The sequence below is a fragment of the Chelonia mydas genome, chromosome 6 (assembly GCF_015237465.2).
Source record: "Chelonia mydas isolate rCheMyd1 chromosome 6, rCheMyd1.pri.v2, whole genome shotgun sequence".
Taxonomy (NCBI): Eukaryota; Metazoa; Chordata; order Testudines; family Cheloniidae; genus Chelonia; species Chelonia mydas.
In genome coordinates this window covers 71783788-71798006 of record NC_051246.2, presented here as the reverse complement: position 1 = coordinate 71798006, position 14219 = coordinate 71783788, and the positions used below count along the sequence as shown (strand labels likewise).

At 44.7% G+C, this 14219-nt stretch overlaps 1 protein-coding gene across 3 annotated transcripts in view; it reads left to right on the top strand.

Annotated features, from left to right (window-relative positions):
- TYRO3 (TYRO3 protein tyrosine kinase) overlaps window positions 1-3652 on the top strand; it is a 53156-nt gene extending 49504 nt beyond the window's left edge. For all 3 annotated transcript variants that reach the window (XM_007055773.4, XM_037900438.2, XM_043548072.1), the window contains exon 19: window positions 1061-3652. In XM_007055773.4, coding sequence (XP_007055835.2) covers window positions 1061-1436 — 376 coding nt within the window. In that variant the 3' untranslated portion in view covers window positions 1437-3652. The remainder of the gene's footprint in view (window positions 1-1060) is intronic.
- Window positions 3653-14219: the final 10567 nt, after the last annotated feature.

Below are 14219 nucleotides of genomic sequence, written 5' to 3'. Positions count from 1 at the left end.
GGTGGCACTCCCTCCATGGACCCCGCTCTGCGGAGCTGGCTCAAGCCCTGCCAGCCCTTGTCCCCCAAAATAGAAGTAAAACTATGCCTATGCCCAAGGGTCCCCTGGCCCGGAGCCCTGAGTTCCCCAACCCCACCGGGCCCTGGAGTTTTTATAGCATGTCGAGGGGGGCCTTAGCAAGGAAAAGGTTGAGAACTCCTGCAAAGAGAATAAAAATCTATTACTACCCATTGCATTTATTCGGGGTTCTATTCATGCCAAGCGGCATCAGTGGACTGATGCTCTCCCAAATCAGCTTTGTCTGACTGGCCTTTTGATTTTGATCTTTTGTGTGTGCGCCTCCTGAAAAACCTGCTTCTTGGCAACCGTCATTCCGACCAAAGTGAAAATACTCTGGAAAATGTGAGGAGACTAGGAATTTGATCCTATTGAACATACTGAAGGCAAATCCTCTCACCCTGTGCCAAGCCTGAGCAAACGGCTTTTGTGTCAGTGAGCTCTGGAGAGGGATGTGTGCTTTTTATTTTTTTTTGTATTGTAGCTATGTCAATTTACTGCCCAAAAAAGCATGTACCTGCTTCTACAACGCTCTAGTGGCACACCTCGCTCAACCAAAAAATAAGCATCCAGAATTCAGATTTGACAAATGCTCTTGTTAACTCTCCAATACACCAAAACTAGAACTCTCCCCTCCCCATCACCCTACTTTTTCCTGCTCAACCCACCCCGGACAAATCCTAGGAATATTCACTTAGGGCTGTGGGTGACTCCTCTGCAGATCTGGCTGCTTGACTTGCCTCTGTACACAGAGATTTTTGGGGTGGTAGAACAGAATTACTCCCAGAACTTCCGCTGGGATCGGGTGGAATTGCATGCTCCCCCACCCTCTATTATGGCTTGTCGGCACAATTGACCCCTAAAGTGGTGGCTGTACCATGTCGCTGAGTGAAGAATTGGGTCCTGTTTTGTTAGTGGCTTTGCCACATGACTAATGGGCAGGGTTACTTTGCACACAGACCTTCTATATTTTTCAGCTTTCTTTACTCTGTTTGCATTGCAGCTATGATCTCATGTGCAGATGCTGGCATTCTGAGCCCAAGCTACGCCCTAGCTTTGGAATGCTGAAATTACAGCTGAAAATGATTCAGGGGAGAATGTCCATGCTCTCGTCCAGTCAGGATCCTTTATATGTCAACATTGGGGAGGCCAAAGAGACTTCTGGGAGCAACCCTGCCCTGTACGCTTCGTTTAGAAATCTGGACAGCGGAGAGAACATTGCTGGAGCAGCTGCTGCTGTCACTAGTGACTATCGCTACATCATGAGCCCCTTGTGCCTTGGAAATGATGTTGGAAGTGAAAGGCGTCCCAGTGCAGCTGAAGGGGAGGCCAGGAGCCTTCTGCAGGAGCTGGAGTCAGAAGGAGAGAGAAGTTGTTAGCCTGTAAGAAAGAGACGCTTCCGTTCTCTACGATGGGGTGTGTGCAGCTGTACGGCCATGTGGCACTGCTTTCTAAAGCCAGTTGGAGGATGTTTTTAAGCCGCATGGGTAGCTATAATTAGGGCTGCTTCTGTAGCTAACACCATCGGTGTGGGCTACTGTTGCGGGCAGCTCAGAAAGATCACAAATCATAATAACCCCTTGGACTTTTGCGGGGTAGGATTAAAGGTCGATCGCATCCAATGGGAGTGGGGTTCAAAGCTACAGCAACCAATGAGTGTTTGTTTGCTCGGCTAATTCTCATTGGCTGCCACCATAGAGTTGAATGCACATACTAGTCCATCAGTGCTTGCTATTTTGTGGATGCTTTTTCAATTCTGGCTGTGTGAGTTTTGGACCAGTAGATCTGGAAACACTGGCGAATATTTACGCTGTCGTTCAGGACATAGGGGAAGAAAAGCCCCCTTGTGTTCACTCAGCAGTACTGCCTAGACCTGTTGCCTACCTCAGTGGTTCTCAATCTGTGATCTACGGAGCTGCTTACACACAGTGATAAAACAGCCAGTGTTTTTCGAGCAATGACACTTGTTGCTAGAAGTAGACCAGCCCGGGGCACTCTTAGAACTTCCAGATGCTTTTGTTGAACAACTAAACTGAAACCAACAAAAATCCAACACCTTTCTCCACCCTGTGCACCTGTTTTGTGTCTTTTGTTTTCTTCTGTTTGATATGAATGCAGCCCTGATTAAATGTGCAGCTTTTGTAAAATGAGATGGCGGGGGCAACCATGCAAGAGGATAGAACCATACTTCACAGAGAACTAAATCGAGCACTGCAGTGGGGGCTCGCAGCAGTGCAGGGAACCCCTCCTCAATAACACAAAGTGGAGAGGAAAGAAACAGCACAGATACAAAATGAAGGTCGGTAACCATACATTGACTTCAGCAGAAGGAGGATCCAGCATTTGCTTTAGAACAATTTTATTTTAATCTTCTTCCTTAACTGTCCTTTTCTTACCTTTTCATGTAACCAGGCACTGTAGGTGCCACTGAAAAGATATGGAATCGTTGGGAGCAAAGGGATCAACAAGCAGGAGTGCTGGAACAATTTGTGTAGTGGAGGTCTTGACAGCAATTGAACAAAACTGTAAACCCTGTATATGATGGAAACCATTTCAAGCCAGGGGGTGCTGCCGCACCCCCAGGACCCCTAGTTCCAGCACCTATGTCAATAAGGGGATATCTATCTAAAAAAAGCAGCCCTCACTATGAAAAAATATGAGAACCAGGGGCCTTGCTGATTAGGAGGTCTTCAGGCATCTGCAAAAGATCAACCACATTGGAACATATTCTGTTTACCACTGCAGCCTTGCAGCGAGGGAGAGATTCATATTTCAGCTCTCTCCTCCACCCCGAAGTCAGCATGTCAGATACATTATAACTGCAAACAGTCACGTATCTTGGTTTTTTAAATAATTTAATATTTTAATGTAAATGGGCAAGTGTTTTGTATACCGGTTCCCAGCACTTGCAGAGACGTGCAGTACACCTTGCCCCGGTTGTCTGAATGTTTACAAGACCAGGATCTAGCTCATTTGATTTCCTGTGCCCTGAAGAACTTTGCAGTATTGTGTGACTTGGGCTTCCACATTGCACTCCCCTCAGAGCGAATGCTGTAAAATTCAGTGTTTATACTTTGAAATGAAGTGGTAAAGATGGGACCAAGCTGAAAAGTTCAAATCCAGATCTGGAATATGAATATCCAAACTTTGCTGACTATGATTTTCATTTTACCCATTGTAAAGAGAGGTGCTGATTGCAAAATTCAGAGCCACATTCGAGTCTTAATTTAGAACAAAGTCTGGTGTAGTTGGAGCTGGGGTTTTGAAACTCAAAACAACAATGTCCTAAAGCTGCCTTCCAGAAGTCCCACACAATAGACTGCACCATCTTATAGACCAGGAAATGTAGGATTTTTCTTCTCAATTTAACTGGTATACAGAAAACACAGGTTATAAGTGAGCAAATAACACATAACAAAGGGTATTGTTTTACCCCAGTACCTGAGCAGATACATACGTGTGTTTACTGTGAGAGGTGAAGGCCACGTTCCCTGCAGCCAGCTGGGAAGTGGAGATGTACCTATAGAATCTAACTTCTGGAAGCATCTCATTAGTTTTTATTCTTTTTTAATAATAAAACGTGTACTGTGTCTGAGCCCCAGCCTTGTGTCCACTCCATCTGACAACTGGTGATGTTGTTCTTTAAGGGCCTTCTCATTCAAATGAGGCACTGATAAAATTGGTTAGCCTCATACGTGATTCCTGCTCTGCCCGCCCCCCCTTCACATGAAAACACAGTGAGCCAAATCTTTCTGCCTGAGGAGCTGAGCTCAGGGCAGGGGGATTCCTGGGAGTGGGGTGGGGATGAAGGAAACTTCCAGCCTTCCTAGACTGCAGAACCTCTCTGTGTCACTACTGCAGGCTTGCGACTGCCACTACCCCTGCTGCTGTGTCCCAGTCTGTGATGGCAAGGGCTGGTGGAGTAGCAGATGTTCCAGCCCAGTCGCCTGAGCCTTCCAAATCCACTGGGAAGGAGCTCAGAGCGAGCCCCTCTGGGGGATGATCTATAAAGAATGTCAGTGACTGGGATGTGGACGATTGTTCCTAATGGTCAGAGCAGGAGTCAGTAGCCAGGAATCAGAGCCAAGGGTCAGAGGTCAGCTGCCAGAGCTGAGGGTCAGACCGGAAGTCAGAGCTTAGAAATCGGAGCCAAGGGGCAGAACTGGGTTACCTAGAGTGAGGCATGGCAGGAGCAGGGCTAGTAACAAGCAGGTGCAGGAGCCATTGGCAAATGCTTTGAGTAGCCACTGAACTGCTGTTGCTGGGCTTACGATCCCACCGGTGGAATCTTCCAACCAATCAGCTAGTTAGGCAGCCTACTACTGGCCAGCTGTGGAGACTGGCTCTAACTCTGGCTGTGGCTCTGCTGCAGGACCTGATTCCTGACGAGGAAGAGCCAGTGCCAAAAGAGGAAGGAGGGTAAAAAGAGTCACAGGTGCATTGATACCTTAAGACAAGCCTTGCCCCATGATCTGAAAATAGCAGCTGAGTGATTCAGAAGGACAGACTCAGGGAGGACCTTCCATATACAGAGTCCCTGATCAGAGAAGATTGTGCCCCAAATGGCTGCAGGGGATCTTTGGGACGGACAGCAGAGAGATCCCAGCCAATCTCAATTGCCTTGCGGGTTGCTCAAATATTTTGGTGTTAGATTGTTAGGAGCTTCATATACTTGGCTTGTTCCTGCTCCCATTAAAGCCAGTGGGAGCTTTGCCATTGATTTCCGTGGCAGGGAGATCCGGGCCACCCTCAGCAAGACTCTGAGTAATGTCTCAGCCTAATACTTCTGATTTTGCCATTTCAGCCATCGTTTTGGAAGGCTGACTCTTCAAAACGGAACCAACTGTTCCCCCTCCTTGCACGCAGCCAGTAGAATAGCGCAGACTCCCCCATAACGGTGTTTTTGCTTGGGCTGCAGCTTCACCCTAGCATTCCCTCTGGTGGCAGAGCAGAGCAGTCAGAAGGTTAGGCTGCCTGTTCTTACAGAAATGGGAGCTCCACAGGAATTCAGCCTGCAGATTTAAACCTGCTCACACTCCCTCCTACCCCCAAAACCCTCAGCAATGGGACCATGACTCTTCTCTCCCCTTCTAAGTTCTGCTCAGGCCACTCAGTGGCTGTGGCATTTACAATGCCTTTTGCAAAGTAAATTCTGCTGCCTAGGGGCAGGGAGCATACCCTGCTGCATGGTTCTCCCCTGTCTGTAGAGCTATAGCATACTGGCTATGAAGAGGAGAGAGGCAGCTATGTGGTGAGGATGCTGCTGCAGAAATTGTTCTCCTCTGTGTATGCCCCTGTCTCTTAGTGAAGGCCTCTGTATGTGGCACAGAGGGGAAGCATACGACCCTTTAAGGAGGAAAGAGAAAATGTACTAGGGGGTGGTCAGATTTGGGACCTGTCTACCTGGACACTTTCCCCTTTGGGAAATAATTAAAACCCAGTTATTTAAAATGTTTATTTCTAAATCTCAACAGAAATTTCTTAGCCCTGGGTCATCTCACCAAGGGGGGGAATAACCTCAGCCTGTCACTTACCATGCATGATCAGGGTGGTGGTTTTTTTTATGTCAGCACCTACAGTTTTGGGCCAGCTGGGATGATTCTTTCACCTTCTTCCTACAGTACCTTCTTGTAACACTTGGAGGAGAATAGGTCCCCTTTTTGAAACATTACTGTGCTATTGGGCCTAGTAAGGGCACCTATGTTGTCTTGTAGCACAGCCATGGTCTCATGTGCAGCTTGTTTATACATAGGGGCCGATCCTGCAGTCATTGCAACCCCACTGACGTCCATCCTATTGACTTGGATAGAACTGCACTAGTGTAACTAAGGTCAGAATTTGGACCACATGTTTGATGGGACAGAATAGACTGGTTTATTGATGTGGCTGGACACATCTGCAATATGACAATAAACCACTAACCAACGCAAATGAACCATTCTCTCCACCACCGCCGCCACCCCTTTTTTTCTTGGCATGCACTTAGCCAAGTCTCGCAGGCCTTACTCCGTAAAAGCTCCTACTGAAATCAGCCACGGTTTTGCCTGGTTCAAATCTTGAGATGGTCAAATAATGGAAAAAAAGCATGTTTGCAAATCTATTCCTGAATAAATTACTTGAACTCCATTTGGCTGTTGTTCACACTATTCATTTTGTGTCAATTTTCAGCCAGCTGCCAGCATTTGCCAATTGCCAGCGTTTCAAGAATCCATGGCTGACGTTTGTTTATAAGCTTTTCTATGACACTCCTTGTCGGTATCTGAGACCCGCAGTCACGGATTGATCATTATTTGTTCGTCAACATTCATTATGCTCCTGTTAAAAAAAATCAGTTATCCAATCAAAGAGTAGAAAAGACAAGTGGCTCTGCTTCTCATTTACTGGTTCTCTCAGTGTAAAGGGACTTTAGCGTCGATGAGCATTAAGACCGTAATGACTGTAGGTTTTGAGCCTTACAGTGGTGAAATGTGAAAAATGGCTGTGATTCTGCTTTGGCCCAGTCTCCTATTCCATATAGCCTCCATCTTGAGAGACTATAAGCTGTTCCATTCCTAAATCTGTGTGGGCTGGGGAAAGAGGGTATTCTCCGCCCTGCCCACAGTCCCATTGACATTGCAGAGGGGCTATGTATTTAAACACCATTGCTGCTCCCCTGGGTCTAGCAGAGCTTCTCGGACTACTATTCTGAGAGCTTTCCAAACACGGCTACAACTAGCATGTTTCCAACTGTAACATGAAAACCATGTCAATGTTTTGGGTGTTTGTTTTTGCAAGCTGCTGTTTTCTAACTGAGAAGTTATTACAAGAAATATTTGACCTTAGGAAATTTGTTGCACCTGCTAATTAAAGTGCTCACAGCTAGGATAGGGATTTAAAGGGGTTGGTCTAGTTTTTTACAACCTTTTTAGGGACTGACTGTTGCCAATCTGCTATATGAATGAATGGGAATTAGGAGCAGGGAGGGGGTTGGTCCGTATGTGGAAAATCCTGCTGGAAATATACAACATGAGGCTAAGTAATGCTCAGAGCATTTCACCAAAGAAACAAAACTGACAGCTCTGAAAGCCTTGAGACAACTTGAAGGGCACTTAAGAAAACAACATTCTGTAACTGTAACATAACTAATACACTGGATTCAGCATGTTACTGCACACTTAGCTGACATGTAAGACATGGATTCTGATTGCTACCTTGTTATTAACTGGATTGTAGACTGTGGTGTTTCTCTTGTGTTCAGACTATTATTACGTTTGTAACAGTGGTTTTGCCTTGTGGAGAGTGGTGGTTCATGGAGCACTTGCTGGTGGTTTGCAGAGAGCTGGTTGGTCACATGAGGGTGGTTCTCCTTGTCTCTGACTACTAAAAGAAGTTTAAAATAGTTTGGGCTAAATTCTGGGCTGGTGTAAATAGGCAGAGTTCCATTGACATCAGCTGAGGAGCTGGCCTATTAAATAAGTATTTTCCTAATACTGTTTCTCCATGTAAGCAATTGCTGTAGTTTCCACAAGGATATTACATGAACATGAATGGGAGGGGAGGTAGTATGCACATTTGTGTATGGGAGGGAGATGTACATGGAATTGCTTTATTAAGATCTAGCCTACACTGTGGAAACATTTGAGAACCTCTGATTTTAGAGAATTGAGTTAAAAATATAGGGTTCAATATGCCTTTCCAAATATATTTCTTCAGTGTGGATACATGTTTTTTATTCTTCTTCACATTCTAATAAAATAAAGTGACAATGAGGAGCACATTTCACAACTGGACCCAATTCTACTAAGTTATACTAGTGTAACTCTAGAGTAAAACAACAGTGAAATTGACCAATTTCATCTGAGTTACTCTGGATCTACAGCAGTGCAAATGAAAGCAGAATTTGGCCAGCTATTTGCAATATGTCCAGAACAATAAAAAGCATTAATTTGGAATTTAAGTCCACCATTAATGCTCTGATAACTTACCAATTTGAGCTCTGAAGGTTCTCTAACAGCTCTTCAGTGATCATGGAGTGTATGCCTAAGGTGTAATATGTTACTGAGATTAAAAGTGCAAATTTGAATAAGGGGGACACAATAAATATATGAAGGATCTGAACTGAACTCCCAGAAAAACATTTTTTCCTCTGTCATTTAAATATCTTCAGATATAATGGGTCAGATGCTGGCTTCAGCTGTGCTCAGAAGGCCGCTGTATGGTTTTAAAGATATTGTGCCAAATTCTGATCTTAATTATGCCAGTGCAACTCCATTGAAGTTAATACATCGGGTTGCACAAGTGTACCTGAGAGAAGAATTTGATCCATTACCTGAAATATTTTCCAGCTTCAAATACATCTATTGATGAAGTCTATGTGGGACATCACTAAAGTTTCCTGGGACTGTTGCTCTGCCAGTGGGCCACATTTTCTGTTGGCACAAGTGGACAAAGCCCCATTTCCACAAGCAGAGAATTTGGCTCAAAGTTTTCTCTTTTTTCTAACTAAATATACGTGGGCAAACATTCCTAGTCTGCTGAATTCTGCAGTTTTGAAGTCAGTGAAGCTGCACTACTGTAATTGAGGAAAATAATTTGACCCACAGAGACTTCTTCTCGGGACATATGCTACTTGCACCAGAGAATCATTATGTTACTGAAGCATGACTTATATAACAGGATCTTTTACAGCCTGCTGATTCTCCTGTCACACTGCTGTAAATAAGTAGTAGCTCCACTGATGTCACAGACAACGCAATGGTGTAAAACCAACATAAGTGAGAGGGGAAATCAAGCCCATAATCTACCATTCAAATAGACTTCCCTGAAATCACATTCTGACTTCTCTTGTATGAAGATGACCTGTAAGGATCAAATCAGCCTCATGCTTTTTCACCTAATCAAACATCATTTAGTATCACTGAGGCCTGATTTTGATATCACATCAGTGTCAATCAATACTAATTCCATTCTGTCTCACGTGCGCATATAGTGTCTGCAGAGCAACATTCTTTAGACGCAGTTGCAGGTCCATAAGCCATTTCAAGGCTGCCTCTGTGACAGTGATAATATCCTCCATTTCACCTTTGAATCCATATTTGGGGCACTACGTTATGATGTGTTTGATGGTTTGGAAGTTCTCACCACAGTTGCATGCAGGGGAGTCTTTGATTTTCCACTTGTGCACAAAGTAGCCACAGGTTCCATGGTTTGTTTGGATGTGGTTCAGTGTGGTCCAAAGTCTACATGGCAGGTTGAAACTGGGAGGGTGGCTTGTTGGGCCTGTGATAATGTGCTTGCTTGGAATGGTGGATGAGGTTCTGATACTTTGCCATTCCCTGGCCAGATCCAGAGACATGAGGTGGTTGCATGGAGTCCATAGTGGTTTTCGTGATTTCAGGCATTGTTGGGGTATGTTGTCCATAACCTGCTGGATGGGAAGTTCCAGGTAGTCTTTGTTGGCCCCAGGGGCTACTACCCTGAATGTAACTTTAATGGCTCCCAGTGGAGCAGATTACTGAAAAAGGTCCACAGTAATTAACTTGCATATACTGAGAAGGAATTACACAAGCGGTAAAGGGTTACATTAATGTCTAACATAGGAGTTATGTGCTTAAAGAACTATACATTAAGAGCTATACATTCCTCTTAGTGAGCCTCTCTTTCACAAACATACACAAAGAGGCCCTGTACTAGCCTCACACAGTTCCTGCTTGGCAAACAGAGAAGGTGGTTACCATGTCTATGGATGACTTCTTCCCTCCAGGTCTGGTCTCCTTGGCACTCTGGCCTGTCTCGGATTCCTCAAGGCAAGGCCTTGGCTGCCAGGAAACCCCTCTGGCTTACAGTCCTACTCGAGGCCACGGAACAGAGTTTTGGCTACTCTGTCTAGCAGCTTCTTCAAGCGTCAATTAAGGAATCCCCTCTCCCTTTTCTCTCTCTGACAGTAATTTACTTTGCTGTGGCTATAGCTTGACAGATAGCTGGAGACAGCAGAGGTGTTGATTTTAAAGTTCCCATGATGCTTCGCGTGGTCTGATTCAGCTGTATTGCAGCTTCTTGTCCACACTGGTGCACTGTACTCTGCAACTGAGAACACCAGGGCCACAGCCAATGTTCGTAGCACCAGAGCAGTTGATCCCCAGCTTGTTATCGCTAACTTTTGGATCCTGTTAATGCGAGTCTTCACTTTGGAGGCTGCTTTCTTGAGGTGGTCATGAAAGGTGAGTGTGTGGTCAAGAATGACACCAAGATTATGACACAATGTCATAATGCACAGTTTCAACAGTTTGAGTGTTTTATGTGATTCTATTGTCAATTTGCTCTGATTTTCTTGGATTTGGTCTCAGCCGCCACTTTTGAAAATACTCCTCCATGATCTTAAGGTCAGATGTCAGGGTCGTGTCAAGTTCTTTAAAGCTATGGGTCTGAATTGCAAATGCCAGATCATCAGCATATGCAAACTTCTGCACTATCCTTTCAGGCATATCACTCATGTAAACACTGAAGAGTGTCCAAGTGACTACAGAGCCTTGTGGTAACCCATTAGTCAAAGAGAGTGGCTTGCTGGTTTGACCTCTGAGGTATACACACATTGCTCTGCTGCTAAGCATGGTGCTCAGCAGCCAGAGAATGCACAGGCAGGGGATCACTTTGGCCAGTTTTAGTAGCAATCCATCCATGCAGACTGTGTTGTAAGCTGCTGACAGATTGAAAGTGGTTTAATTCCATTGAAGTAAATGGAATTACATCACCGTAAAACTGGTGTGAGTTCAAAATCAGACCTTGAATGGGATCCATGAAAGGACTTACGGCTGCAATACTGAGCATCACAGTACCTAGCTTTCATGTACCTAGGAAACCACAGGAGCAACACTGTGATCCACAAAGTCTGAGTTAGGACCTAGGTTCCTTATTCCATGAACAGGGAGAAGTAGGCACCTAAGAATAGGTTTCAGAGTAACAGCCGTGTCAGTCTGTATCTGCATAAAGAACAGGAGGACTTGTGGCACCTTAGAGACTATCAAATTTATTTGAGCATGAGCTTTCCTGAGCTACAGCTCGCTTCATCGGATGCATGCAGTGGAAAATACAGTGGGGAGATTTATATACACAGAGAACATGAAACATTGTTAGTCTCTAAGGTGCCACAAGTACTCCTTTTCTTTTTGCACCTAAGAATGTGATTCACAAAGCCAGCACATTAGGCGAAGAGCAGCCTAAGCTAGCCAATGGGAGATACTGACGAGAGGTCTGTGTGCTAAGCCTCACCCCTCTCTTAAAGGTAGCCTAAGCCTGGGCTGCACAGAGGCACCTAGCTCTGCTAGTGACCCATGACCGGGGGAAGGATGGGCGCTTGACTGCCGAAGCTGCATGCAGGACCTGAAACAAAAGAGGCAGCAGCAGCACTCCTTTATAATGTGTAGCTTAGTGGCTAACTAGGCTACGAGTCAGTCTAACTCTTTTTTTCTGGCTCAGGTAATATTTAAGTATTCCATTGTTTAATTAAAGTGGAACAACATCAATAGGCGAGATTGAGGGGGCTCTCACATCAGACTATTCCATAGCCTAGTGATGAGGACGCTCACCTTAGAGGTGGTAGGGCCCTGTTCAAATCCCTTCTCCCCCTCAGAAGGAGGGGAGACTTGAAGCACGTCCTCAATGAGTCCCTGATCCACTTGGCTAAAGGTTCTAAGGGAGCTCTCCCCTCCCACGGCTGGTTTGTGTGAACTTGCCTGAGGGGCCTGATTTGGTAGGCATACTCAGAGACTGCCTACTAGATTGGGCAGCCAAACACCTATCTTTCCCTGTTTGTGACTTGCTTAGGCAAGAGAGGTGTCCGGGAGCCTAGAGCAAGGCTGCAGTGTGCATGCACAGAGGAAAAACTAAGGGTATGTCTATGCTTCAGTGACACAGCTAGAGCACGGCAGCTGTGCCACTGTAGCACCATAGTGTAAATACTTCCTACATTGATGGAAAGGTTTTTTCTGTTGATGTAGATAATTCAACTCTCTGGGAGAAGCTAGGTTGATGGAAGAATCCTTCTGTCGACGTAGCTGGGTCTACATTGCATCTACAGTGTGGGTTCGTCAACCTAACTACATCCCTGGTCTACACCTAAAACTTAAGTCTATCTAGCTGCATTGCTCAGGGCTATGAAAAATTTCAAACCCTGTGAAATGTAGTTAGATTGACCTAACCCCCATTGTAGACACAGCTAGGTCAGTGGAAGAATTTGCCCGTCAACCTAGCTACCATCTCTCAGTGAGGCAGATTACCCACAGCAATGGAAATATCCCGTCCATCGATTTAGGAGGTATCTACACTGAAGCAGCATAGCTGTGCCGCTGTAGCCATGGGTGCCAGGTTTGTATAATTTTTGGTGTTGCCCAGAACTGGTCCAAGCAGAGCCGTCCCGTCCCTATGGACGGGTCAGAAAATATAAGCCCAAACATTGGTGGAGCCAGGGCCATGTTCCCAATATAGGTGGAGCATGGGCACCATGGGCCCATATAACTCGCCACCTCTGGCTGTAGCCCTTAGACGTCTACAGAATTTGGCAGCAGTCGAGCAGGAATTTTGTGGATCACAGTGGTGCCTAAAAAATGGGACTGAGAAGCCTAAATCCCTTCATGAAACCCACCCCTTATGCCTAGCATGTTGCTAGATTAATTTTTATTGACATCAGAAAATCTGCACATTGGAGTGTCCCCACTGACTCTGAGCTTTCATTTAAAAAATACAGTGATGGTTTTTACTCAGTAAACCTCTTGTAAATGATCACAGCAACAAAGCATCACCAGACATGTGACTTCACTATGAAAAAAGGTGTGTTCTTACCTTGTGGTCGCTAACATGTGGTAACTAACATGAGACATAATCTTGATGAAGACAATGCAGTTTATGGCTTTCACATGAGTTAACAGATAAAGGTAAATCCTTCGCTCCCCCCAGAGTCTTTACCTTAACCTGCTAATGTATGAAAGCTATAAAGTGCCTTGTCTTCACTGGTTTACATCCAGTGAGCTAACATGGGGTAAAAACACATCATTTTTATAGTGTAGATGCACCCATAGAGTAAACAGTATGATACCAGTTTTCTTCCTGAGATGGTTAAGGAAAGAGTCAATCCTGCTGGGATTTTGAACCCATGGTTACAGAGATCATAGGGGGTTCAAAACTGAGACTTAAACCTGCTCTGCCATAAACTCTGGCATAGCTTTAAAGTATTTCTCCACAAAGAATACATACTTACAGCTGCTAAAATTTAATGTTAAAACATTCTGGGCCAAATTCTGTCCTTGGTTAGGAACATAGGAAATGTCATACCAGATACTTCAGAGGAGGGTGCAAGAAACCTTGTAATGGACAATTATGGCATCATATGCCGAGAGGGGAAATTTCCTCCTCACTCCAGGCTGTCAGTAGTTGGCTTATGCCCTGAAGAAAAAGGGTTTATTTAAATGTTTATCCTCACTCATATAACAGAGAGCAGAATTTGGCCTCCGGTTTTCAAATCTTTCACATTTCATTATTTACATTCCTCAGAAGTATGCCTGTAAAAGCATTTAAATTTGGGCCTTTTAAAAAATAGAAGATGTTAATTTAATGGTCCAACGATATAGAGGCAAAATTCTTCACAATATTTGCCAGAGGTTGTTTTCTTTTGAACCTGCCTTCAGGCTTGTTTTTGTCCTTCCAAGCTTTCTATCCCTAAACTCCCAGTTAACAATTTCTGGGTAATCTGAACACCTTCCCGTGGGCCATGCTGTCCTCTGTTACGTGACTACAACCCTGTTACTTCGGTGAGAAAGCACCAGTATAAGTGAGGGAAAAAATGGCTTTCACTGGGCCTGATCCAATGCCCATTAAAGTCAATGGAAAGATTCCCATTGACTTCAGTGGGCTTTCAACTCAGGCCCTTTAAGCTGTTCTGGTAGGAGGCTGTGCAAGATCAGATGGAGTGTTCATCATTGTGACTGATCAAATAACTTTCCTATACTAATCTAACTGTACTGTTTTGTCTATACGGATTGCCCACATCTTGGTTCAACATAGTAGAGTGCATGCTGTCCAAGCCAGTTTTACCATCTGAATGCTTTAATCTGTACAATAAGTTTGTTTGAGACTAGTAGTAATAATAACATTGTTAATATACTTAACTCTCTCTATATATTTATCCAGGT